The sequence below is a fragment of the Grampus griseus genome (assembly GCF_964374135.1).
Source record: "Grampus griseus genome assembly, chromosome: 6".
Lineage (NCBI taxonomy): Eukaryota > Metazoa > Chordata > Mammalia > Artiodactyla > Delphinidae > Grampus > Grampus griseus.
In genome coordinates, this window is record NC_139000.1 from 30,368,156 (window position 1) to 30,395,717 (window position 27,562).

The window sequence follows — 27,562 nt, forward strand, 5'->3', positions numbered from 1 at the left end:
AAAGAACAAACCAAGAAATCCCACTGTAAATTCATATGAGAATGCAATTGCTAGCAGAAACAGCCAAAGACCTTTGAAAAAGATCCCTAGAGTAGGTAAGAAGGTAAGAGCCGAGCCATGCAGTTAAGATATATGCCTTAGAGCACATCAACCCTGATTGTGGTCCAAATGGCCAAGATAATTTCCAAGGTAACAACTAAAGAAAAAAGAATAAGAGACCATCTCTACAAGACCTGAAATGTTAAAAAAAAAAAAAAAAAGAGAGAGAGACTCTAGTACTTCTACAATAATCTTTGAAACTGGCATTTATAGGCATTACTTTAAAGAAATCCTCAAAAAAATCTCTTATGGATCTAGGGCAGTGATTCTTAACTTTTTTGGTATTTGTTAAGTTTCAAAATTCCTTTAAGAAATTTTGATTCTTTAAGGATCTGAAAAAAGCTATGACTAATGTACACACACACAAACAAAATTTCATATACCATTTGTGGGTATTCCTGAAGCCCATTCATTGACCTCTTCTCTAATGAGAAGCCGGAGTGCACCAAGTCACCACCGTTTTTGGTCGTTATCTAAAAATGACTTTAAGAGCTCCTCCTGTATTGCCTGGACCTGAAGCTAGTTGGGACTAGGGGCTCCCTGCTCTCTGCAGCTAGAAGAACTTCCCCTAAATCCAGCTTCCCATTGGACTCCTGGTTCCTTCCACAACATTCCACAGGCTCCAGGGTCCCCTGATGCTGGGCAGCTGGCTTTCCTAGCCAAGTGTCATAAACAATTAATATCCAAACCCAAACCACTAGCTGCCCAAATAGTCTGTTTGCCCTCACAAGTTTCCTTATAAGACGAGAACAGTAAGGGGAAAGTGCCCTATTAATGAATGCAAAGGCACCGTGTACCCTGAAGCAGGGCCAGACCCCCTTATGGCTGTGTGTGTGTGTTGGGTAGGGGGGTGAGGGGATCGAGAGGCCCGTGACCTCTTTGATGACACTGTAAGGTTTCTCAGTTAGACTCATTTATTAACCCATTCCACATGACTCTGTAGAACCCATCACAAGTCCTTCCAATTACAGGTAGTGACCACAAAAGGACACGCAATTTGTCCTTACCCATTCTTCTAGGACAGGTAGTAATCAAGAAGGGATCCATTTTACACAACCCCTTACCAGAGATATAGAAAACCTCTGGTTTTCTGGTTACTATAAATCTTATACCTCAAGAACTCTAAAACTAAAGTGCCAGGCAGTCTGATACCCTCTGGAAAACAAATCACAATCTCTTACCCCCATAGCGAACTATGAGAGAGAAATAAATAGTCAAATAAACCATTATATTTTAGGCATAATCACTCCACAGAACAGATTCAATAAAACAACTGGGAGAAAAGTGCTTCAATTAATCAGAGAAATAAATACTTTAAACAGAGCTAGCCCCTTAATCTAAGTTGATTATTTCTGTTCAAGAGAATTCAATTCTAAAACAGCAGGTATAAAATCAACTAATACTGACAAATAGAAAAATTTCAAAGGAAAACATGAACACAAAAGCAAACTGAATCCTGCTTTAATTGAAGATTGTGGAGTATAAAGTCCTACAGAAACATTACAGAGAATCTTCTGGAAAACAGGAGTGACGACAACCCCTGTGGAGAGGCATATGAGAGTAATTCATAGTTCACCAAGGCCTCCCTGTATCGAGACCCCAGGGTACCCAGAAGGTCTCTTCACCATCGCAGCCCTGTGCCCCATCCTCTCCAATCTTGATTTCATTATAAGATAAAAGGGGCTATAGTATTTGAAATCATTCTGGCCTCGAGAAATTTAAAGGCATCAATGAGTAGAACATTCAAAACTTAAGTAACTGTAACAAGGAGGCCAGCTGACCTTAACAAATTACTTGGCTAGTGAACAGGAAATGGATTGAATCATCCTGGACATAAATTTCATTAAGGCTTCAAACTATCCAGGAATAAGTAGCATGATGATACCATTTTATAATCCAAGTTTACAAAAAGTTTACTGCCCAAATCAAGTACTGTTTATGCCTGCAGACAGCTTATTTCTAAAAGATCACCGCCCACTGCAAGTAGCCATGTGTCTCTACTCTTGTTTCTTTCTCTGTGTCAAAAATACCAATTTGACTTCTTCAGGAGGAATGGACAATCCAAGATTATACAGTAAAAGCCTGAAGATGTTGAAAAGTCTAAAGGCAGGAAATACACAAAGCTGGTAGGGAAGACAAATAAAAGTTGTTTCTAATTCATTCTAAAACCCAAGACTTGCATTACCAGTCCTTTCCTCCCGAAGTCACCTAGGTATTAGTGAGGAGAACCCGGACGTAAAGTCTGTGAAGGAAAGGGAGTTGACGGACAAACTGCCCTGTGGGTGACAGTCAAGGAGAGAAGAGGTAGAGGTTTGATGGTTAATGACTAAGTGCCCGTCCAGCCTGCCCCTCTTCTTCTCTTGGCTTGGATCAACCAATGTAGATGCGATGGAAATCATTGGCACCAAAAGCAGCATTACACTTGGGACATTTGCGCTGGCGGGTGTCATAGCGGGTCTTCACACACTCAAAGCAGAAAACATGAAAACACTTGGTAAGTACAGCATCCTTTTTACGCATGTTGCAACACGGACAGGTCAGGCGTGCCTAGAAAAAAAAAGAAATCAGAGTCAGAGCAACCATAAAGGTTTAGGACCCAAATGGCTCTGATATATAAGCAAAAAATCCACTAAGCACTAAGACAGTAATAGCACCGCACGCCCCCACCACACACACATGATAAAGCATTCTCTGTTACCTTCAAGTAAAGGAGTTCAGTATTTATTATCCTAATCTGTTAGTAGGCCACTGTAGGCCAAAACAAAAAAACACACACAAATCACTGAGGCAGTTTTTCTAACCTTGTAATCCTTAATCTCCTCCATCAGAATCTCATCACATTTGGGTACATTGTCTGGTTTCTTTGTGGTCTCCAGCTTCCTTCGAAGTCTAGAGATGTCCTCCTGTGGTGGGATAGCATACCCATTACACACTCCCCCAGATCTGTCATTTTTGAGAAAAATTAATTGCTCCAACCTGAACTTTCTGTTGCAGCAAGAAAGGACTTTCTGTCCTTTCATGCCTAACTATATTTTAGGAATGTAGAGAATTGCAAATGACAAGCTATTTTCTTTTTTTTCGGAACAGGCAACCACAATCATATCACCAAACTTCAGTTGCATCTAACTACTGTCAGTTCAGTTCTGCGAAACTCCAGTCTAAGTTTAGAGGGATTAAATTTTAAAAAAAGAAAAAAAGATGAAAACTTGATAGGCCACCTTATTTTAAGGCAATTAGTTTTTAGGCTGAAGATAGATTGGATCAGAATTTACAGACTTATAGATAACTATAGAAAGGCAGCATGAGAAACAGCTGGCATGCAAAAAACAGAAAAAATTGTAAAAGAATTTAAAGAAGAACTTTAAAATTCTCTAGTGTTTTTTTTGCTGCTACTTCTTTACGATTTCACTAACTCATTCATTTAAATAAATAAGTATTTACTTCATGCCCATTAGGTGGCAGGCACCATGATAGGCTTCGGGGATAGCTTTCAGTGAAGAAAACAGACTCCATCTCTTCACTCAAGGAACTTACAGTTAAATAGGAAATGACATATTGATACGATAGACCAATGGCTCTTTTGTAACATAGGTCATCTTAGAGCTCAGAAAATACCTAAAAGGCAAAAAGTGAAGAAAAAACAACTGACCTGGGCCCGTTTGAAATTGAACATATCTTTTTCTTTGGTGACACTGTTCTCCACAATCTCATCCTGAAAATCATGTAGCTTCTTCTGAGCCAACTCCAACTGTGCTTTGAGGTCATCTGCAAGCTGGGCTGCCTCCATTGCCTATGAGGGATGTATGAACAACATTAACTTATCACCACTTATTTCCAGTGAGACAAAATGTTACCAAGCCCAAGGAATAAAGTGAACCTGTAATTTTATCAGTGTTAAACTTATCTGTTCCTCTGAAGACTGTCACTTTAGACCACAGAGTAATCGATCATACCTTGCGTTTATTCATCTCTAAGGCTTGGGTCCTAAGACCCAGCTCCTTCTCCCCTGTGCCAATGTTGCTTTGTAACAGATGCTCCTTCTCTTCCAGTTTCCTCACTACCTGTAACTGGGCATCAACCTTAGAAAAAGAAAATCACATTTTAACACAAACAGGAAGGAAAAACACAAAAAATTGACTAGGCTCTGTTAATCCACAGGCCCACAAAAGAGAATCTGTTAGAAAACTCGAACTATTACTGATTTTATCCATGAACCTTTCAAATTACATGCAAGACTATGGTAATTCTCTCATCCCAACGTTCAGATGTAATCAGGTAACCACTCTTACAGCTTCTCATGCAGCCTTACAGAAATTTTTAAGATACACAGCACGTGCACACAAAGACATACACATTTTTAACACAAAAGGGATAAATAGATGAATCCCTTAATGATATATTTAAACATTTTTCCTTATTAGCAGATCCACTTTTGTTTAAACAGCTGCACTGTACTCCTCTGTAGGGATGTATAATTTATTTACCAGTACCCAAATCATGTACATTAGTTTTGGGGAGTTTTTCCTATTACAAAAAATGCCACAATAATCATTTTCTTTACTTGTATCTTCGTGTAGAAAGCACCCTATTTCAACAGGATTCTGGAAAGCTTTTTTCATTCGAGTTACCTGAGTCTTCAGAGTCAAAACCTGGTCTGCCAGCTCCTCCTTCTCTTCTTTCAGCAGCTTATGGATCTGATTGGACTTGATACGTTCTGACATGAGCTTGAAATTTGCATCATCCTTCTCCCTCAACTGCTGCATCAAACGGATATTTTGCTCCTGCATGTCTTCAAAGGCCTGGCCTGTGACGTCCATCTCAGAGAGGAGAGCTTCTTCCTCCTAAAATAAGAAAGAAGAACCTTCATTTTAATGGAATCTTCTAACTCCAAAGAAATGCACACAGGAAACTAAACTTTCCTACTGTTGTTATGGAAATAACCTAGTGACAGAGAAGACAGTTTTAAGAAGCTTAGTTTTGTCACTAGGTTAGCCCTAGGAATCTGAAGCCATTGGCATTGATTGTTGGTCTGATGCTCATTAACTGGGCCGTATTTGAGGTCAGCTGAAGCAGACTAAAATTATACACACCATAATCTAGCAAACTGATCAAGTAGGAGTTGGTTAAGAAAATTTCTATCATAAAACCTCACGTTTTCTCATACTTTTCCACAATTATAATACTGACTTGAATCTACAGACTTTTCAACTCTGAAAACATCTGTTTCATAACAATCTGATAGGTGAAAAACTGAACGTAAAAATAGTTTTAATTTACATTTGTCTTATTATAAATTACAGAGCATCTTTTCATACGTTTAAGAGCCATTTGTTTTTCTATGAATTATTAATATCTTTCGTCTGTTCTTCTATTGGGCTTTTGAGTTTTCTTCCCTATCATTTTTTGGGGATTTTTTAATATATATTAGAAAGATAAGCCCTTTCATGATAAGAGTTAGAAATACTTTTTCCAGGTTTCTCATTTACTCTTTGGCTTTGCTGCCATGTAGAAGAGGTTTTGTGTGGTCTTTTGTATAAGTCAAAATTATCAATCTTATCTTTCATATTTTTTAGACTTTTACTAATAGTTAGAAAGGTCTTCTCCACTTCAAATTTAAAAAGAAATTTATCTGTTTTCTTCTGGTTCTTTTATGGATTTCTTTAACATTATATATATGTTCCATTTGGAAATTATCTTAGTGTAGAGTGTTCAAATATATCTACAACTTTTTTCCAAAATTATTTTGTTTTTGCCCACCACATTTAATCGTCTTCCTTTTTCTTGCTGATTTAAAACTATATCTTTTGCACATATTAAATACCCATGTGTACTTTGATTTATTTATGTACCTATATGGTTTTTCCAACCATTTTTGGTATCTTTATTATCGAAAGTTAATAAAATCCATTGGGACTTAAAAATAAAGAAATATAAGTTCCTTATGAGAAGGGGACAAGTCTCTATAGTTCTATGATCCAGAAACCACTACAGTTGACATATTGGTTATTTATTTGTAACCTATTTGCGGAACATGTTTTTCTTGGTTTCATGTATTTATAATCATAATGTGTATAAAATTTTATATCTTTTTATAAAATTTTATATTCATTACATCCCCTGATTGCAGATCAGCAGAGAAACGATACATCCCTCAAGAAACAGTTTTTGAATAACTGGCTATCCATCTGAAAATAGAAGTAAGTTTCCTTCCTCACAAATACACAAAACAAAGTAACTGAAGGATGAGAGACTTCAATGTAAAAACAAACATACAGGAGAAAAAAATATTAACCAAAAAAAAAGACTGGAATGACAGGGCAAATTTCACTGTCAATAACTTACTTATCAAGTAAAATTTACTTAAAAAGCTCATTAAATAAAGAAAGTATGCCCACCTGCTTGGCCATGGCCAGCTTCTTCTGCAGGTATTCTATCTGCTCCTCTACTGCCCGGATCTTCCTCAGGGCATCTTCATCAGCCATTTTCTTGTTCTCTTTTTTCTCCTTATCCTCCAGATCTTTGAGTCTTTGCCTTAAATCTTCCAACTATAGGAGGAAAGAAATCACACAAAAGAAAAACAAAAAAGCTATAATACAATTTCAAAAATCAATTAATACTGTGCACAGATGGAGGGCCCATAACACCAAAAGAACCTTTATAGGATTATGGAAGGAGACAAATGATACACTAGTGCACCACATCACAACCCTGCTTTAACATCACTCCATTCCAACATCACACGCTTCTGCAAGTGGCCTTTTTTTTTTTTTTTTTTTTTGCGGAACGCGGGCCTCTCACTGCTGTGGCCTCTCCCTTTGCGGAGCACAGGCTCCGGACGCGCAGGCTCAGCGGCCATGGCTCACGGGCCCAGCCGCTCCGCGGCATGTGGGATCTTCCCGGACCGGGGCACGAACCCGTGTCCCCTGCATCGGCAGGCAGACTCTCAACCACTGCGCCACCAGGGAAGCCCTGCAAGCGGCATTTTTGAGGAGTGCAAATGTACTTTTCTTTAGAATAGTTCTCACTCTTTTTTTTCCTAGGCTCCCAATTTTAAAATAAGGCATTCTTCCCAAAAGTAACCAGAAAAAGCAAATCAGTATGACAATGATTTACATGGCACAAAGGGGAACAAAAAGTTTGAAAAGGTTACTCCTATTCCCCGTATTTCTGATATACCTTACCACCTAGTGGAAAATCTGGAAGTCTCTATATTAGATGGTCTTTGAAAGGGAAGAAAATGTTGCTAAGTCTTAAATCTAACTTTAAAGAAACTACAGCCTTCAGAAGTGTGAAGGAGAATCCCACAAATGGAAGATTTTGACCAGAATGACAGGTAATGGCAGATTAGATTACCTCTCCCTTAGACTTCTTTTCAGCTGCCATTAGCTGAACCTTGTCTCTCTGTTCCTTTGGGGCAGAGCGGTACATATCTAGCAATAGTTTCATCTCCTTTTGGCTCTCCTGTGCCTTCCTATGATGAGGGTGGTAGAGGGGAATGGTGTAATGAGAAAACAAAGGGCATCAGAGCAAGGGAATTTTGAATTATGCAAAATATTTTACAACAGTTCTATTTTACACTTTATATAACACATCTAAAAGACAAAACTTTTGCACAGACTATCAAGAGATTTCTGGATACACTCAGAAAGTATAGAAAAGTAAGTTTGCAAAAAAGACTCATTTCTCCCGTCAGACCAAGTTCTCCAACATAGTTATAAAATAAACACTTATGGCACTTGTTAAATAGGCAAAGTTCTGGGGCGCCACTCGTAGAAACTGAGACTCTGTAGGTCTGGGATGGAGTCTAGGAATGTGCTTTAAGTAAGTCACCCAAATAATTCTGATACCGCACTTGGAGGAAAAAAAAATTGCCTTAAAGAGAGCAAGAGGAAGAGAGAAAAAAAGGGAGAAAATTCGAAGTTTAAAATATACTGCTATTCCTAGATTTGACAATTGAGCGATTAACCATCGGCTAAAGGCTAAAACTTTATCTTACTAAATTTTCAAACCTCTTAATTATCCTTTTATATACCAAAGAAGTTCAAATGTTTTGAGCTCAGTAGTCCCTTAAATCCAAACACCAATAAAGGCTCAACCATGACAAACGGGGAGCAAGAAGGAACCGGTTCTATCAGAAAAGGTACGGCTGAGCAGGATGAGAAGCAGCGATATGTGAGATTACGGCAGTGTTTCTTGACTTAAAGGTCTGTCTTACCGTTTCAATGCCTGTAGGAGTAAACCTCCTAGAAATCTCTTAAAGCGATCTGATATACACACAGACTACTTAACTGTCAGGCAAAGAGATCAATACTGTTCAAGTTATAGCGAAACATATTCTACCTACTATAATTTAAATTATAATTAATGCCAACAATTTGCCCAAATCTAGTAAACAGCAGTATTTACTTCCAATAATTCTCATGAGTGTTACCTCAATCATGACATCCTTTTCCTTAATTTGGATTCATGAAGAATAAGGCTACAACAATGGGGTTTACTGAGACCTGATCACTGAACCAGAGTATACAATAGCCACACAGGCCACTGAAGTCATACACTTGATCAAGAATTGAGACCACGTTAATTGTACATTTAGTTACACCTGATACATTACAATTATTGAATAAGCGATGCCATCATTCAAACATTTCATGCACGATGTCCTAACCTTAGCTTTTGAGTCAGAAATAGTTACTCTAAACATTGCTCTTACTTGAGTTCGATCTTCAATTGTTTGATAATTTCTGCTTCCTTCTTCCTTCCATCATCATGTTTCCCTTTCTCTTTATCCTTAGCAGAATCTCTCTCTTTTTCTGACTCTTTTAGTTTCTGTTTCTCTCGTTCTCTCTCCTTTTCTTTCTCCCGCTCTCTTTCTCGCTCCCTCTCTTTCTCCCTCCTTTCTCGTTCTCGCTCCTCCTCATCGCGTTTGGACTTAATTTCGTTGACTTCCTCCTGAGATGCCTTCGATGCGGTGGACTGGGCAGACAAGTCCTCAGGATCTTGTTTTAGCTCTGCAGGCTCGTCCTTAGGGTCCTCAGTACTGGACTGAGACTGCAGGAGGGCACTCCCACTGCGCAGCCGTGTCTGGGAGGGCAGAGAAAGGAAAGCAGCACCCACACTTACGGTGACCACACCACTCTCCTCACCCCAAGACAGCTTTGCAAACTTAGCAGAAACTAATACTTATTCTCCTGCTCCTGGTTACCTTGTTCAGGTCAGACTGGGCTTCTCTCAGTTTCCGCTTATACCTCAGGACCTCCCCCTTCAGCTGGTGATTGTGATTCTGAAGGCTACTGATGAGGTGGCGCATCTCCCGGTTTATGGGGCCTTAAATACAGCAATAGCAATGTCAGGAAGAAGTGTGACAAGGGCAAAGGCACAAGGAGAGAAAGTGTAGAACACAGGAGGGACCTCTGAGAAACAGGGAGAATTGACAAAAGGAAGATTCCTTCTCAGAAGATGAAAACAAAACTGGCCAATCTGAGTTAAAAAACAAGCACCCAGGTTGTAAACCAAAATGAATGACAGGATTTGAATTAAGGTTCTTTAGGACTTCTGAGCTCCATAACAAACCCTGGTGACCACGCTGTGTCTTTCAAGGAATGCATGTGCAGCAGACGAACTACAGGGTGGAGCCAGAGTAACTGTACCTGCTTGTTCATTGGCAGCAAGGGTCTGCTCAAATTCTATCCTCAGCATTTCATACTCCTTGCGGACCTGGGCCAGAGTATCTTCTAGCTGGATCACTTCGGTCCTCAGCTTCTTATGAAGACTAACCTCATCTCGCTACACACAGAAAAAGGAACCAATCAAAAATTCTTATCAAAATGTGGACATGTCATCATATTCTATTACTGTTTCCTAAATTTGATCTATAAGGATCAAGATCCTTATCTACGTATATAGATCTTTGATCTATAAGGATCTAAAAAGAAAAAGAGAAAACATCAAGAAAAGAGGGATTACTCTGAAAAGTTCCAATTCAATCAATACTTAATGAGCACCAGACAGCTACAAAACACTCATCTGAGAACTAGCAGGAGACTCAAGAAATATAGGAAATGGCTCCTAACTGAGAATATTACAATCTGGTTGGAGAACTAAAGAAGAAAACAGTATATAAACAGTAAAGTAAGATATACTCAACTCTTTGGCAGACACACAGTAAAAGACAAACTACTATAAACATAACCTTAAAGGCAATGGAAAATACAGAAGTGAACATATGAATGAAAGTTTCTGCCTTAAAAAAATTATTTACATATGCCATTATATGATATAATGGCTTGTAAGCAGTGATACAGCTTCTATACACTATTCTCCCCAATGCACATAAGACTCCAGCCATACTAAACTATTTTTTTTTACATCTGCTGTTCTCACTGCTGGGAATGCCCTTCTCCTATTTTTATCTACCAGTAAACTTGTATTTATCCTTAAGAGTCATACTGCACTTTGGCAAGTGGAATCAGGACGGCTCCACAGTCAAATCAGATGTTCTGTCTCCTTTATCACTGCACCTTTTAGATATACTCTATTGCAACACACTGCATTCTACTGGATACTGTTCTCCCCACTAGACTCTAAGATCTCTGATGGCAGGATGCCCACCATCTAGCAGAGTAAAGACCTACAGCCACTCCATAAATGTTTTCTGAATGAATAAAAGATTGAGCATAAGAGAGTAAAATTATAAAATTTATGAGGGAGGAAGCTTATATACAGAAGACAAAGCTAGGCTGTTACCTCAATGAGCTCAACTTGGCGTTGGTGGGTACCCCTGGTGCCATGAAGTAGGGTCCGAGCCTCATCCAAGTGGGCTTTCAACTGCAGGCTCTCGTTGTACAGGACAGAGAACTGTGACTGCATGCAGCGATATTCTGGAGTCTCCTTGACCACTTCCTCCACAGCACTCCGCAATTCCACCTTAGGAGGGCCCAAAGAAAAGAAAAGTCAGAAGCAGAATCTAGGATGCTAGCCTGGAAATAAAATCTTAAACTCTCTGACGTCTTGTGCAACTGAGACAAACTTTATGAAATCTATCTACCTATTCCTCTAGTTACATAAAATCTATCCTAACTTAAATTAGACCCTCCAAGAGGTGGTACCTGGTACCTGTATTCTTCCACCCAAGGATTGTTTTAATTGATACATGTTTTACATTATGTGTCAACCTAGATCCAAGGACACTAGAAAAGCCCTATGAAATCTGTCAGATCTAGGGACAGAGAAGAGCACTAAGAAATTTGTCAGGATACTTATTTTAAGAACATAGTTGAGGACCCTAGCCACTAACTTGTTCTCTTTATTGACAGTCACAGAGAAAAGTATTTTTGTTATTGTACCAAAAATACTTATGGGGCTTCCCTGGTGGTGCAGTGGTTGAGAGTCTGCCTGCCAATGCAGAGGACACGGGTTCATGCCCCGGTCCAGGAAGATCCCACATGCCGCAGAGCGGCTGGGCCCGTGAGCCATGGCCTCTGAGCCTGCGCGTCCAGAGCCTGTGCTCCGCAACGGGAGAGGCCACAACAGTGAGAGGCCCGCGTACCGCAAAAAAAAAAACAACAAAAAAACTTATGCTTCTCCTAAGTAACTGTTTACTTTAATTACCCAAACACATCAACTGATTCAACTCAGGTTGTTTTTGTTCTTTTTTTTTTTTTTTCAGTTCAAACATCTTTATTCATATATTTACCTAGAAACAAATAAAATTATAAAAGATAGGTGGTTGTGACTGAAAGAGGGGTGGGAAGACTTTCGGAATCTACTTTCTTCCCCCCAAGAACCAGGGAGAGAAAATTCTAATGGGCAGGTTTGAAAACCAACAGGATCACTGACCATGTTTCTTTCTCTGCTTTGGCAGTTAGAAGCTGCAGAGGCAGATTCTGTGGCCCACATTTGGCAGTTACTGACATGGGAGTGGCCTACGTACTGTAGCTACATGCTTCTTGCATGTATCTTGTATACAAGCCCCATTTTTAAAACCCACTTTGGATCCTCACCCTAGTTCACCCTACTCCTCATTTTTTCTCAACAATTCTTAAGTTAGTGCCTTTGATTCAGCCAATGTATTTTTGTAGGTTGCTTTAAATTCTTTTCAGAAAAGGCAGGGTACCAATATTAAGTATATATATAACTAAATAAATGGATATAGCAACAAAACTTACATTTTTCTTTCCCGTAATAAATTATGACGGTTCACAACACATATGTGAGTTATCAGCAAAAAGTTTCATTTTACTGCCCCTCAGAGTTGTGTCTCCTACCTTCAGCTTTTCATTTTGCGTAGTGACCTCCTCAAAGTCTTGCCGAAGTTTCTCCAGCTCACAGTGACGGTTCTGAGCCAACTCTTTGTTCTCCTCAAGTTCTGCGTTCATTTCCTCAAACTGGAGAAAAGCAGGAAATAGCAAAATGAGAGTAAAGAAAAGGAATTTCTAAATCATTCCCATTCCTAAGCTTCCAGCTCCACTGATCCACTCTTCTAGCAAAACCCCACGTTGTCACTTGTGTACTTGTGAACACAATCCTAAGTACCTAACACAATACCTGACACCAGGTCAAAAAAACAAACCCTCGGGGAGTCGCGATTTTACCTTCCGGGCATTGATAGTGATTGTGCCGCCATAGAGACTGCTCCCTGCACCGTATACTTTATAACCTTTTGAATTCACCTATGGAGAAGACAAAGATTCTTTAGTGAGAGGCCCTAAAATTTTAGTCTGATAACCAAAGTACTTTCAAAGAAGTCCATTTTTTCTCCAAGTACTACTACCCAAGTCCATCCTTTCTGAGTAGACTCCTTAAAATGAATAGTCTTCAAACTATGAATAAAACAGCACTTGCCCGTTCTAGGACTTCTACTAAGTGTCGATTGAGTCGCTGTTCCCTCTTTCGAATTTTGTCAATATCCCACTGCAGGTCATCAATCATGGACTCCAGGACAGATACTCGTGACTCAGCTGTCTCCACTTTACTCTGCAACTTGGCGAACTACATCCCAAACACAGGTGTTCAGAAAAATACAGCAAAAAAAAGACCAGGTTAGAAAAGGAATGCCTTATATCCCAAATCCCACAAAATTAACCCATGCTTATGTGTCATTAAAGAAAAGGTTTAAGTAAAAGCTATTTCACCCTCTTCCCAACACATGAGTATAAAACTGAAATCACAAGTTTAACAGTTTGGGTAAGTCACAATCACGAAAACTGTAAAAGTCTATAAGAACTCTCACAAAGAAAAGACTACTTAAGATTCAATAATTTTTCTGCCTCTGAGAAGCACCATTTCCCTATATAGACCACAAACCCATCAGAAAATATGTTTTTTAAGAGACAAAAGATAACATCCTTGATTTTACCAGACAAATATTTTAGGAGATAAAAATTCAAATATTTATTTAGAAAAGACAGCTATCTTTACCCTCTACTTTCCCTTCCCATATTCCAACAAATGATAATCCAAAGAGAATGGAAGGAAAACTTCCATTCTCTTTTTCAAGCTGAGCCCAGGGCAATCTAGAATCAGATGCTATAAAGATACAAAAATCTATGTTGTTCTCTACTTATTTAGGAGATGTACATAGCTAATGCTATCTAATACTTTAATTATAAAACTGTTACATGTCCACATTAATCTACACATATCTTTTGTGTTGGTTTTAAAATATGGCCCCCAAATTCTTTGACAGTTCTCCCAAAAAATGGTGAGGTCACTGTCCCCTCCTCTTAAATCTGGGTCAACTTTGGTGACCCAGTGGAAATGATGCTACATAACTTCAAGGCTATGTCTGAAAGGCCATGCAGGTTCTGCCTGATATTCTTGAAACACTCATTCTCTGAAAGAAGTCAGCTGCCATGTAAGAAGTCCAACTACCCTGAAACTTCCATGTTGGAGAGGTGACACTCCAGTGGACAACTAAGATGAGCTCTTAGCTGACAGGCAGCGTCAACAGCCACCCATGAGTTGGGAGTTCCCTAGTGGCCCAGTGGTTAGGATTCAGTGCTTTCACTGCCATGGCCCAGGTTCAATCCCTGGTCAAGGAACTGAGATCCTACAAGCCACGTGCCACGGCCAAAAAAACCCCAAAAAACAAGAGAAAACAAAAAAGAAAAAACAACCAGCCGTGAGAGCCGTCTTGGATATCAGCTCAGCTGAGCAGAGCAATATGTCTCTCCAACTTAGTAATGCTAAATGAGATTTGGGAAAGGGCTGGTAAAGGAAGACCTTTTCATCTTGGTAGCACCTAGCTTATGCCTTAAAACATGACAGAAAGTTATACTGATTTTTTTACTACACTCCAATTTCTTTATAAGCACCACTATACTCTAACCCCTTTGAAGGTTGATGAGAAGTATTAATAAACTTCCCAAATGAGTCCCAGGCAACCAGCCCAGCATGCACCTTGGCACTGGAGTTTAGGAAAGAGGACATAATGAAGAACATAGGCTTTGAAGTTGAACAGACCTACATCCAAATCACAGTTCAATCACTTTCTGGCTACGTGCCCTCAGACCAGTCATCAGTTTCTTTGAATTTGTTTCCTTAGCAGTAAAATGAGAGTTATTTGACCATGAGAGATAATATTCGTAAAGTACTTAAGTGCTAGGCACTAAGTAAACGGTTAACTATTAACTTACCAATAAGCATAAGAGTTGGGTGGCCAAGCTAAGGTAGGTCAAATTTCAGCAGAAGGCTTATCACCACATTGTCTCAATCATTTTATACAATAAACAAACACCCAAATCTTGACATAGTTTGGTCGTGGCACTATGTGTGTCCAAGTTTGGATTGAAAACCCACATTCCTCAAGTTCATAGGCCATCATAAATGCAGTATTTCCTACTGCTCCATTCTCAGATAAATTTCTACCAACCTATTCCTCAGTAACACTGTACATGGTCTTTTATATCTGGAGTAATTTAATATTTGGGGGTTTGGTGTGTTGTTTTGCAAATCTCCATGATGGTAATTCTTCCTAAAAACTAAGATCCCAAAATGTCCACTTAAACAGAGGCAGAGTCAAGGAGAAACGTTCAATTATTTCCTTCCCTTAACCTTTACTCGGATTTTGATTTCTCAGAGCTGGTTGCTTTAACCTGCCCTGCATGCTCTTCAGTATAAAAACAGGCTTTCTAGAGTAAGATGATGTTTGAAGCACTTAGTATCTGAGTCAATGTCTGCCACAGGCCACTGGAAACTGCCATCTCCTTTCCGGTCAAGTACCTCCTGAGACATGGTGCAATGCTTCTCCTGAAGGAGGTCTGTCAATTCTTGTAGCCTCATGTCCTCTTGTGCAAGGAAGGAATTCAGCTCCTGCACTGCTTCCTCCACTATCAGATTATCTGAGGGAGAAGAACTGTACTTTAGTTTAGTTAGCATCTATGGTGTCAGATTTTACAACTGTGTATCCCACCAAAGCATTAACATGCTATCTCACTTTATTTTCCTGAAAATTTCAAGAAGTAGGCTGGTTTTTATTATCTTCACATGACATATTAAGAACCCAGGCTTGCGTAGAGGACTTAGTCCTTCGTTAAAGCACTTGCTTAAGGAAATTAGTCAACTTTGTGCTTCTGTAGAGGTAGACACAGAGGCAAGGTCACCTAACGCCCATCCCTTTCTATAAAATTAAAATGCCTTGAGAAAAGAAAAGGAGAGGTCCTATAACTTTATTCAGATAAGGCACAATCACCCAAAAAACCTGCATTTTAGAATTGTAGACAAGACAGAAGTATCTCTAATCAATGTCAGACTTAATAGCAATAAAATTCTATTTTCTAAGGCTGTCACAAATTCCTATTATTCACTAACACCAACGTGAAGCATCTCCCTGTTGGGAAAGAAGGGAAGGGAAGGGCAGGGAGCAGTAATTTCCTTGTTCAAATGAGCACCTATAAAATCATGAAGAATAAAGATAAGAGCATAGAATTACTTATCATATTCTGGTATACTATGCCAGAGGCACTCCTGAGGCTCAAAAACCAAAGTGTGAAAAATAAAAAAATGGTCATGAAGAACCTAGGGGCAAGACGGGAATAAAGACACAGACCTACTAGAGAATGGACTTGAGGATATGGGGAGGGGGAACGGTAAGCTGGGAAAGAGTGAGAGAGTGGCATGGACATATATACACTACCAAATGTAAAACAGCTAGCTAATGGGAAGCAGCCGCATAGCACAGGGAGATCAGCTTGGTGCTTTGTGACCACCTAGAGGGGTGGGATAGGGAGGGTGGGAGGGAGGGAGACGCAAGAGGGAAGAGATATGGGGACATATGTATATGTATAACTGATTCACTTTGTTATAAGGCAGAAACTAACACACCATTGTAAAGCAATTATACTCCAATAAAGATGTTAAAAAACAAACAAACAAACAAAAAAAACCAAAGTGTGCAGTATTATTTACAAAGAAGGCAGTAAATCTACAGAACTTACCATACCAAATTAGTATGTTTAAAATCAGTCACAGATACTATAGCTGAAATCCAAATGTTAGTAAATGAAACCACATACTCTCGGGTTATATACTACCCCTAGAGACAGTTATCAGGAAGTAAAATTGGCACCACTCTTAGAAACATAATACAGGTTGGTCATGCGGTGGCTTTTATGGTTTTCAACCAAGATTACCCATCAGAATCATTTGTGGAACCTCTAAAATTAGATACCTAGGACCCATCCGATACCTACTAAATAAGAATAAACATGGGCAGGGCCAAAAAAGAGTATGCTCCGAAAACTCTCAAAATGATTCTGATTCATAACCCAAGCTAAGAACTAGGGGCTGAATTTTAGTCCTCTTAATGTCTTAAAATATTGAGAATAAGGCCCAGAATACAATAAGAGCTCAATAAATATTTAGTGAATTAATAAACAAGCTGATAAATGTAATTCTTTTGAATCAAGGACCAAATAAACATGAGGAAAAAAATGAACCGCCAAAAGTTACAGTTGATGCTACAATTCATACTTTATACATCTTTATCTCTTAGAACGTTCGGCTTATCAATGGCAATTGCCTTTTATGTTATAAATAATAGCTTAGCAGTTTGTAACTTGTAATGAATGTTTTTATTTTTTAACTTAAATCCTACCTTAAAATGCATGCCATCAAAAAGAATAATTTTAGGGCTTCCCCGGTGGCACAGTGGTTGAGAGTCCACCTGCCGATGCAGGGGACACGGGTTTGTGTCCCGGTCTAGGAGGATCCCACATGCCGCGGAGCGGCTGGGCCCATGAGCCATGGCCGCTGAGCCTGCACGTCCGGAGCCTGTGCTCCGTAACGGGAGAGGCCACAACAGTGAGAGGCCCGTGTACCACAAAAAAAAAAAAAAAAGAATAATTTTAAAGTACTGTTTAATGTGTTACTCATTTTAGTTCCTTTTTAAATACAGCAATTCCTTTACTTGATATTCATTTATAAAATCAAGTTTCATAGCCTCTGCATATAGCATATTATCTGGTACACCATGCATACTGTATAAACCATAATGCATATGGTATACCCGTGTGGCATATTACTAATGTTTAATAATACCTTCTAACTATTCAAGTGGAGCCAAGGGAGAAAGGAGTAACATACAGCTCAGTTTACATTAGGTGACAGGGAAGATTTATAGCCATTCATTCACCATTATGTAAGCACCCACTAGACACCAGAAACAGTGTTAGAAAATGGAGAAACAAAGAAGAGTGAGGCAAGGCACTGCACCAAGAGACATAGCTGAGCTGGGAACACACAAGTAGATGCAATATATGAACACAAAAGCCTGGGAGGACACGAATAATATTGTTTACAATGGCTGTCTTTGGAAAGTAAGATGGAAGGACTTGTGTAGTGTACTTTATGTGATTTCTGATTTGTATATCTTAAAACAAGTATCTGTTATCCAAATAATAAAATACGAAATACACACCCTATTGGAAAAGCAAAGGAAACCTTTGCCCACAAAATATTCACAGGTCTTTAATATGCCTCTTCTTTTAATTCTATTGATAATTTAGCCCAAGTATCTTAAAAAACAAAACTACAGAGTAAGAAAATTCTTATTTTCCCAGCCAATGGTTCAACCTCCATTGCATTTGACATATTTCTTTCAGAAATGAAAGGTTAAACATCTTAATGACAATCAGAGAAATTAATATATTACAACTAGACCAGGATTATTATTTAAAGCATGAAATCAGGGCACTTAAGACGATGCAACCTGGGGCTTCCCTGGTGGCGTAATGGTTGAGAGTCCGCCTGCCGATGCAGGGGACATGGGTTCGTGCCCCGGCCTGGGAGGATCCCACATGCCACGGAGCGGCTGGGCCCGTGAGCCATGGCCGCTGAGCCTGCGCGTCCGGAGCCTGTGCTCCACAACGGGAGAGGCCACAGCAGTGAGAGGCCCGCGTACCTCAAAAAAAAAAAAACAAGAAGATGCAACCTGGACTTCCCTGGTGGTGCAGTGGTTAAGAATCCACCTGCCAATGCAGGGGACGTGGGTTCGAGCCCTGTTCCGGGAAGATCCCACGTGCCAGGAGTAACTAAGCCCGTGCACCACAACAACTGAGCCTGCACTCTAGAGCCCATGCGTCACAACTACTGAGCCTGTGTGCCACAACTACTAAAGCCTGTGCATCCAGAGCTTGTGCTCCGCAACAAGAGAAGCCACCGCAATGAGAAGTCCGCGTACCGCAATGAAGAGTAGCCCCTGCTCGCCGCAACTAGAGAAAGCCCGCGCGCAGCAACGAAGACCCAACACAGCCAAAAATAAATAAATTCAAAAAAGAAGATGCAACCTAACTACACAAATACTTAACTACACTGAACAAATATAAGTTTTTGCATTAAATCTAATTAGTTAACATAAAATAATACTTTTATTTCAAATAGACACTTTTCCATCCCTATAATATATTATCTTTTTTTTTTTTTTTTTTTTTTTGTGGTATGCGGGCCTCTCACTGCTGTGGCCTCTCCCGTTGCGGAGCACAGGCTCCGGATGCGCAGGCTCAGCGGCCATGGCTCACGGGCCCAGCCGCTCTGCGGCATGTGGGATCCTCCCGGACCGGGGCACGAACCCGTGTCCCCTGCATCGGCAGGCGGACTCTCAACCACTGCGCCACCAAGGAAGCCCTGTTTTATCTTTTTAAACACTAAAATCTAACAATTCTAAAGCCTGAGTCAACTTTTTTTGAAAATATTAGAGATAACAGAAAAACAAAAAACAAGGACATATTAAAACTGACTCCAAGAAATTTAATTAAAAATAAATATGTAAGTCTGAAAACTACAAACTAGCATACAAAGGTGAGTTCCTATTTCTCCCCCTCTGCTTCCAGTCTCCTGGTTTTTGCCTCACCTCCACTGTTCAGCTTCCGTGATAAGAGCTCCACTTTTTCTTGCAGTTTATCATAGACGGTCACAATCTGCGACACAGCTCGGCGGGAGGACTCCACGCGCTCCTGCAGCTGAGATTCCATCTCTTCACTGGAACTGCTGGCCAAAGTAGCAAGGAAAGAGAAAGCTGGCTCTTGCCCTTCCCCTGAGGACACAGGGGGAAAAAAGAAGCCCCTAATATTATAAAACTGGAAATATCAAAATCTATTTTTTCCCCTCAAATGGAGAGCCTCAAAGCGAAACTCTACTTCAAACACCCAGAAAGCATGAAGTGGCAAATCCGCCACCAACACTCACCTCTCTCTCGGTCATCTTTCCGTTCCTGATTGCTATCAGAGTCTGGTTCCGGCTCAGGCACAACAAGGGCTTTTCTTTCTGTGAGTAGGTCTCCCAAACCCTGCTCCAGATCATAACGTTTAAGGATGATACGGATGTTTTCATCAAACTGGAGGAGGGAAGGTACAGTTATGAAAATACAAAAGGAAACAACTTTGGAAATAAAGAGTCTGCTAAGGAGAACTACAATGCTCAGATAAAAACAAGCTAGCTACCTGACTCCAGTACCGGTTGACGATCAATAGTGAGGCATCATCGGTGGCCTGTCTTCGTTCCAGTTTTTCAATGTGCTCACGGAGTTCATCTTCAATGGCTTGCCGTTGATCTAGCATTTCTGCCAGTTTGCGATTTTTGGCTTGCAGTGTTCGAATGTCTAACTCCTCCTGCCCCAGGAAACCAGTCTTATTAATCTCCATAAAGAAATTAGACAAATCAGTGGTTAAACTCAACAGGGGCTAATATGTGCATTACTTAGTTCCTATGAAAAAAGATATTTATTAACAAAATCTTACAGCAAATAATGGGATAAGAAGTAGAAGCAGAAGAAATAAATAAAGGTAAAGGTCTGTGATGATGGGAGCAAAGAGTGACACACACATATACACTAGAACCTTGACTTCACCCAGCTCACTGTTCTAGTCACATGTACATCCACAAAATACTGCTACTGTGAGGCTCCACCATCCAGCTAGATCACCCTCTTCCCCAATCAATCAGCTATCTCCTAACCACTGCCCGTCATTTATTCAAGACTTTGACAACCAGGTCCTTCTGTATCCCAGTCCCCGTCAACACATCTGGTGACTTCAATATACATGTGGACATGTACCTGTGTGGACAAACCATCCAATCCTCTAGCATCTACACTGTCAGCATTTTGAATTCCTTAACTCCAATGATTACTTCCTTCACTGTGCTTCAGCCAGACATTTCAAAAGCCACATCCTAGACTTTTGTCATTATCTGGAACTGTGTCACATCTGAAATCTTAAATTCCAACTTTCCATTCTCTGAATAAAACCATCTTTCCAGATAGCTCATGCTCTTATCTCAATATACCAGTCTTCATCTGGATTTCCAAAATTTTGAACTTTCTCCTTTCTCCTCTGTCTCCACTATCTTCCATATCTTGACTATACCCTATAATACATTCCTTCAAACTCCTGCCTATCAGGCTCCTCAAGTTCTCTGCCTTTAATCTTTTTATTCTACCTCTGCGAACAAACCCCACTCTGAATTAATCCACGTATTAGACTATTCCATTCCTATACCCAGTATGCTGAGACTTCTAGATAAGGTCATTAAACCAGGGAGACTGGTGCCTTTATAAAATGAATTCTAACCTGAGCAGATCTTATCATTTGTCGGGAAATGTTTCTTTCTGGATCAAGTGATCTAGCTCCTATTCTACACTGAGGCAACGTCAAACTACCAAACCCTGTCTCCTCTCACATCACACTAAGCAGGTGACTTGGCCTCCGTTTTAAAGAGAAAACAGAAACCATCAGATGGAAAGTTCTTCAATTTCCTATCTCCTAAACCCATCCACACAACTCACCAACTTATGCCCATATTCTTAAAACCTCAACTTGTGCTGAGGATCCCATTCTCTTCTGTTTCTGCAAAAACGTCACTCCATCAGTAATTGTGTACCCCTCTCAGTATCTTTAACCTCTCTCTAAGAAAAGCTGGTGGGGGGATGGGGGGGAAGGAGAACTTCAGACAAAGAAACAGCATGTCGAAATGATTACATTTTTACTTTACTGAGAAATTAATGAATATTTTAAAGTAAGAACCGTTTATTAGAGCACCAATTTCTCGTTTCACTTTTACTTTCCTCTCTTCCATTTGGTTAAACAGTCTCGATACACCAAAACTGTCAACAGCTTCCCAACTGTACCAGTTTATGAATACTATTAATAAACTATATCTTTAACCTCTTTTCTGAGCATCACCTTCCCCTTCTTTGCTCCACCTGAAACCTGGATAAGAACACTGTTTCCCTGCAGGCTTCTCCAGTGATGGCTGTTTCTCTCCCACATGCTTTGAAGCCCTGTGCCTGGAGGCAGGTGGGTGTCCTCCTTGCTCTCCACTGCCACTAAGCCATTATCCACTTTGCTCCCTAAAACCTCCTAGCTTTGCAGCTCATGCCATTGGTCTGGACCACCTGCCACCCTGCCTTGCTGCACTCACCTATAAATGCCCAGGTCACTTCCCCACATTTCCTGAAGATTTAGCACCTGGCTTGTCATCACTCTCTCCAATACTACTCATGTTGTACTTCTTACTGATTTCAGTTCCCATATAGATGATCGTTCCTGTATCTCAGATCCTGTATTCTGACCTCCTCTCCTCCAATGATCTTGTCCTTTACCTCCTTCAGTCACCAAACTCCCAGTTATTCCTATTCGTGGTCTCAGCTGTACCTGGATGTTCTCTATAAACTCAATTTCAAACAACCCATTCTCTACAGTTACCACCTGTTTTTCCAGCTCACTCTCTATAGTTTATCAACTCCAACAATTCTTCAACTCCTCCAGGATCTATTATACAATCCACTGGTCCTATACCTTCGTCCTGTACCTATGTCTTTCACTCCTCTCACTTCCTCACTTCCTTATCAAACATAAATTCCACGACCAGTCACACTGTTTTATAACCTTCTCCTCCCTTGCTCCATACTTGCCTGCTGAAAACCCCAATCCTGGTAACATCCAACTCTCCACCTACATCCATGAAGCTAAATGTGACTAGAAAAAATAAAGCACCATGCTGACTGGTCTCACTTTAAACTCATGCTCACAGACTCAGGTAGGTCCTCAGTGCTGCCCAGCAGCCCTACTCCCTCTCTCTAGTCCGTTCTCTATTCAAGGTGACTACTTCCTACCTTCTCCTGTCTCTTCGCACCTCCAAAACTTCCTCCCCCATCCTCACTCTCAGATGAGTCTTGCTTCTGATTTCACTGAAAAAAAACAGAAGCAATCAGAAGAGCATGTCCACCTCCATCTCCCACAACCCTCACTACTGCCCTGCTTACATCTGAACCCACATCCCTTGCCTTCCTTCTTGTCGATAAACCATCCCTCTCCTAGTTAAGGCCCATTCTCCCACTTGTGCATCGTATTACATTCTTTCTTCTATTCAAGGACATCACACCAGTAACTGTCTTCTTTTTCTGCTACATCATCAACTTTACCCTCTCTAGCAAATCATTTCATCAATAAATAAAAATGCTGTAATATCTCCTACTTTAAAAAACAAATTAAGAAAACCTTCCCTCAACCCCACATTTCCCTCTGGCTAAGGCCCCATTTTCTTGGTTCTACTTTACATCAATACTCCTCCAAAGCAACACCTCTGCCCTCTTTTCCCTCCTCTCATATTCTCTTAAGTTCACTGCAGTCAGGCTGCCATTGCCGCCACTCCACCAACACAGTTCTTGTCAAGTCTCCAGTGAAATTTCTAAGGCTAAATCTAAGTCTCAGTCCTCCCCTTGCTCAACCCATCAGGAGCACCTGATCAACCTCTTCCTGAAACATTTTCTTCTTTTGACTTCCGGGACCCCACTCTCTCTTATTCTCCTCCTACTTCAATGGCCCCTCTTCAATTAGTCTCTTCTCATCTCCTTGACGTGAAGGGTTGCAGTGCTCCAGGGCCCTGTTCTCAGACTTCTTTGTCTATGCTCATTCCTTATGGGAGAGCCTATAGTCTCATGGATTTAAATACCATTTAAAAAAATAATGATTATCAAATGTACAGCTTTAGCCCAGATCTCTCCACAGACTGCAGATCACCTCATCCAACTGCCTATCCACTCACAGGCCTAATAAATACCTCAAACTTACATATCCAGTTTCAAACTCATGATTCATCCCCCACAGCTCCCAGAAATCTGCTCCTCTCATACCCTTCCCTAGCTCAGTTAGTGAAAACTGCATACTTCCAAAATCCTGGGGTCATCGTGCCTCCTTCCTCTCATATACTTCACCCAATCCACAAGCAAATCTTGTCGACACTACCTCCACAGTGGCCCAAGCCACCGTGATCCCTCAAGATTACGGCAACAGGCTCCTACATGTAGCAGACACTTTTGCGCCCCATGCCACGATCTGTCAGCCTTCCAGACTTCAGCACACCTCCGGTGAACAGCTCCAGTCACCCTACCAGTGTCCCACTTCAAGCATACCTTGCAGTCTCAAAGTTTTTTGCTCCACAACCTCAGTTTGTTTACTACAGCAACCTCAAAGTGCAAAGGAGGAGTTACTGCCTTCAAGGGCAACCTTCAACCAACTGGGGCAGGGATCAGTGGATACATGCACCAGCTCCCCACCCTTAGAGAGGGAGAGTGGGAGGGAGGAGAGGGAGAAGGAATGAGGAAACAATTTTGCTAACTGAACTCCTGCTTACAACCCTTGCTCCCCTACAGTCTATTCTCCAAACCTAAGTCAGAGCATGGTACTCCCCTGCTTAAAACCTTCCAGTAGCTCCTCACGGCCTTCTGGATAAAGTCCAAAATGGGACGTGTGTTCGGTGCTTCCCTTAGCACATGTAGTTATCCCTGTGAAGAGCACGTTTCCCACTCTATTATGACAGTCTGTTCCCTGCTCAGTGCCAACCTACAAGCTGAAGTCCAGGGGCTGTCCTTAGGGTAAAGCACAGTGTCTGGCAAATAACAGATTCTCAACAAATATTTATTATTGAATGAATAAATGTCCTTGGGATGCATGACGTGAGACAGTGCCAAGACAAAAATCACCTCCTGGCAACAGGAGGCTGATGAACCCCAGACAACTTCAGAAATGATACTTATCAACAATTTACTCTGAATGTTCCTATTATTCTCTCTGATCCTCAATTTCAAAGAGTAGCTGTGGTTTTGTAGGCTATACAAATGTGAAGCATTTTTACACCATATCACCATGGCTGAGCTCCAAAATACAGACTCCTGACCTATTAGAGTGAGCTTCTGATGTCTAATGGACATATAACATTACTATAAGCTGTTGGTGTATAACAGTCTAATAAAACTGTCAACTCCGTAACAGCAAGGACAATATCTATTTTATTCACCACTATAGCCACAATGTCTAGCCCAATAAAAACTATTAATAGTACATTACCATGTTAAAGGTAATATTCCTTAGCAGGAACTCTTTCATTTCATCCTCTCAAAAACCCAGTGAGTTAGGTACTATAATTACATTTTATAGACAAGGAAATAAGAAGACACTCTCTCGGTGATTTTCTACATTGCTTCTTAGTACCTGGCACCTAAGTTTTCAATGAATGAAAAATCAGTGTATAGCTCCCTCACTAAATACCTATAATGCTGAATACCTCAATGCTGTATCAGGGACCAGAATCTTCAGAGAATATAAACATACCTTTAAAAATAAAGATCAAATGTCAATATATTTCTTCTTCAGAAATGAGCAATGCATCATTTCATCTACTTCTGGCTGTTTCATTTCCCTCTTCTTTTCAAATCAATTTCCCTTACTCCAGAAGGCTTCCGTAAATTATTACTTTCAGGTTGCCACGGACAGAAGAAAAACACACTCTCACAGCATTGTTTCCACATACCGTTGAAGAGACACTCCCGAGCTTAATTGTTTCCACCGTGGTCCCTGAGTCTTCAACAGCTGTCTTCTTCTCCGGAGGCACAGATGTGCCAGGCTCTCCAGCTACTCTTTTATTTCCAATTCCTGACATCTTGGCACAAGATGATAGCTGTTTTCCTGGAGAGAAAAAAAAGACAGAAACTTAGGTAAGTTTTGCAAAGAGAACTAAAGAGGGTCCACCTATGATGTAAAAACTAGCAGTTTTTCTGGCCAGTCCTTTAACCTGGATCCATCAATTCCACACTCAGCAACATGATCCTTAAGTTTCTCTTGGAAAGAGAAAAATTGTGGAGTAAGAGTCACAGCTGAATTTACGGAACTACAAATTTCTAAATAGGATGCTGCTAAGAAATAAGCCAATGGGCAAAGGGTGAAGAGACCAAGAAAAATTTCAGGAATCTCATTTCCTGAAATGTCAACATCTGAAAAGTTCAGTTTGATTAGAAAAGAAGTTAATTCTATAGTGTTGGGAGAATCAGAGAGCTGAAAGAGACCTGGGAGATGTCTACTAAATTATTAATACTGGACAAGTCATTTATCATCTCTGAGCCTCAAGTTCCTAAACCAGAAATAACAACAATATAAGCTTCCTATGCTCCTTATAAGGAATAAGTAAGTACAGAAAGAATTCTGCATAATGCCTAGCATGAAGTATGCACTCAGAAATGCTAGCTCTCCTTTATATATTTGCAGTTTCTTCTCTATATCCAAACGCTCTCCCCACGAGTTTGTGCAACCCTGTGGAAGCTAGACCTGGGTGTGAATCCCAGTTCTAACTTTTAGGGAGCCATGCTGCCTTGGAAGAGTGAGTTCTCTATATGCACAATGCAAGAGAACAGATATTCTGTCTGCCCTACTTGCCTCCCAAGGTTTCAGAGCTCATAGGAGGCGGAATAGATGCTAAAGCACTTTACTACTTCCATCAACGAGACTACACACTACTCTGCTTCCAATTCAAGCTCCAGGAGAAGGGTATCGGTGGCAGCAACCTGAGTGGGACCTCGCCTGGAGAGAGAGGAGCAGGACAAGGGCCTCAATCCTACTCGAGAGGGGCCAAGGACCCCAGCATCCGGATGGGCCAACTGCAGGCCCCGGAGAGGGAGGCCTGGGAGCGGGAGAGGGTGGAGATCCCGTTGCCTGCAGAGTCCCTCCCACCCTTGTCAGCGATCTAACCTGAGTTCTTCCAACTTGCGCCGCCCGGGAGCAGAACTCTGGGCAGTTATTCACCAAGGTCCGCGTAGCACTCCCACCTCTCACCCCTTAACCCGCAAGCGAAGCCCAAGCGAGGCTCCCGGGAGGCGGGGCCAGGGAGAGGAAGAAGGGAAAGGAAAGAGGAAGTCGCTTCAACCTGGCGCAGTGGACCACAAGACCCAACCGGGCGGAAGTGACGCACTTCCAGGGCGCCCCGGCACAGAAGTAAGCGCCGTCTCTTTAGCAACGCTTGGGGACCCGGCGGCAGCTCAGATCTCCAGGTGTCCCGAGGCCTCGCTGACGCCGGAGAGGGTGCTCCTGCTTTTTTCCGTTTGTTGGCCATTGCTACTAAGACCTGCTTTTTCTACTGAGACGAAGTGCCTGTTAAAGTGCCTATTTTTTTGTTGCCTATTATTGGTTCTACCGAGACTCAATTGGTTCTCCTTAGACTGCCGATTGGCTGATGGCCCCGTCAATCTCCAGGGGAAAGAACTAGTTTTCAGACACCTGGGGAAAGTATTACTTCTAGCCCCTTCTTGCTGAAATGAAGGGTTCTGGAGAAAACCCAAGAGATTAGGTAGGTTTCGGAGCTTGTAGACTTTTCTTACAGGGAAATGTATAAAAGCTCTGTCTACACATAAGAGTCACTCGGGGAGTTCTGTACCCTCTAAGGTAGGGCCTGAGCATCCACACTTTTTAAAAAAGCATTTCCCCAGCCCTCCCGCACCCGCACAAGATTCTAATGTGCAAACGGGATTGACAGTTGCTTTTGTGCTTCTTTTGAAGCAGAAATTGAGCAGGGAAAAGATAAACGTAAATCAATAAGTAGTTTCTGATCTCAACATTAGCCTATTTTAAGCTAATTAAGCATTGATTTTTATAGTTAATAACAAACTGCTATTTCCCGCTCAATTAAACTAAATGTGTTT

The 27,562-nt window shown here is 40.9% G+C and overlaps 1 protein-coding gene across 1 annotated transcript; it reads right to left on the reverse strand.

Moving 5' to 3' along the window:
- Positions 1-1,544: 1,544 nt before the first annotated feature.
- On the reverse strand, positions 1,545-26,743 carry RNF20 (ring finger protein 20). Its single transcript, XM_082657394.1, has 20 exons — positions 26,616-26,743; positions 25,405-25,559; positions 20,037-20,204; positions 19,783-19,930; positions 19,448-19,630; positions 15,322-15,440; positions 12,943-13,089; positions 12,693-12,770; positions 12,366-12,485; positions 10,846-11,025; positions 9,750-9,885; positions 9,305-9,426; positions 8,813-9,183; positions 7,453-7,570; positions 6,495-6,644; positions 4,728-4,940; positions 4,053-4,178; positions 3,749-3,889; positions 2,901-3,002; positions 1,545-2,646 (listed from the first exon to the last, which is right to left on the reverse strand). Exons 2-20 carry the CDS (start codon positions 25,531-25,533, stop codon positions 2,470-2,472), a joined length of 2,928 nt encoding a protein of 975 aa, XP_082513520.1. The 5' UTR covers positions 25,534-25,559; positions 26,616-26,743; the 3' UTR covers positions 1,545-2,469.
- Positions 26,744-27,562: the final 819 nt, after the last annotated feature.

Bases quoted from the DNA above. Each gene is read 5' to 3' on its own strand.
- RNF20 (XM_082657394.1), bottom strand. From the start codon at position 25,533: ATGTCAGGAATTGGAAATAAAAGAGTAGCTGGAGAGCCTGGCACATCT. The intron at 9,184-9,304 runs GTAACCAGGAGC...CTGCCCTCCCAG, and splicing joins CCCAGTCTGACCTGAACAAG to ACACGGCTGCGCAGTGGGAG. The intron at 6,645-7,452 runs GTAATCTAATCT...TTCCTCCTATAG, and splicing joins AAAAGAAGTCTAAGGGAGAG to TTGGAAGATTTAAGGCAAAG.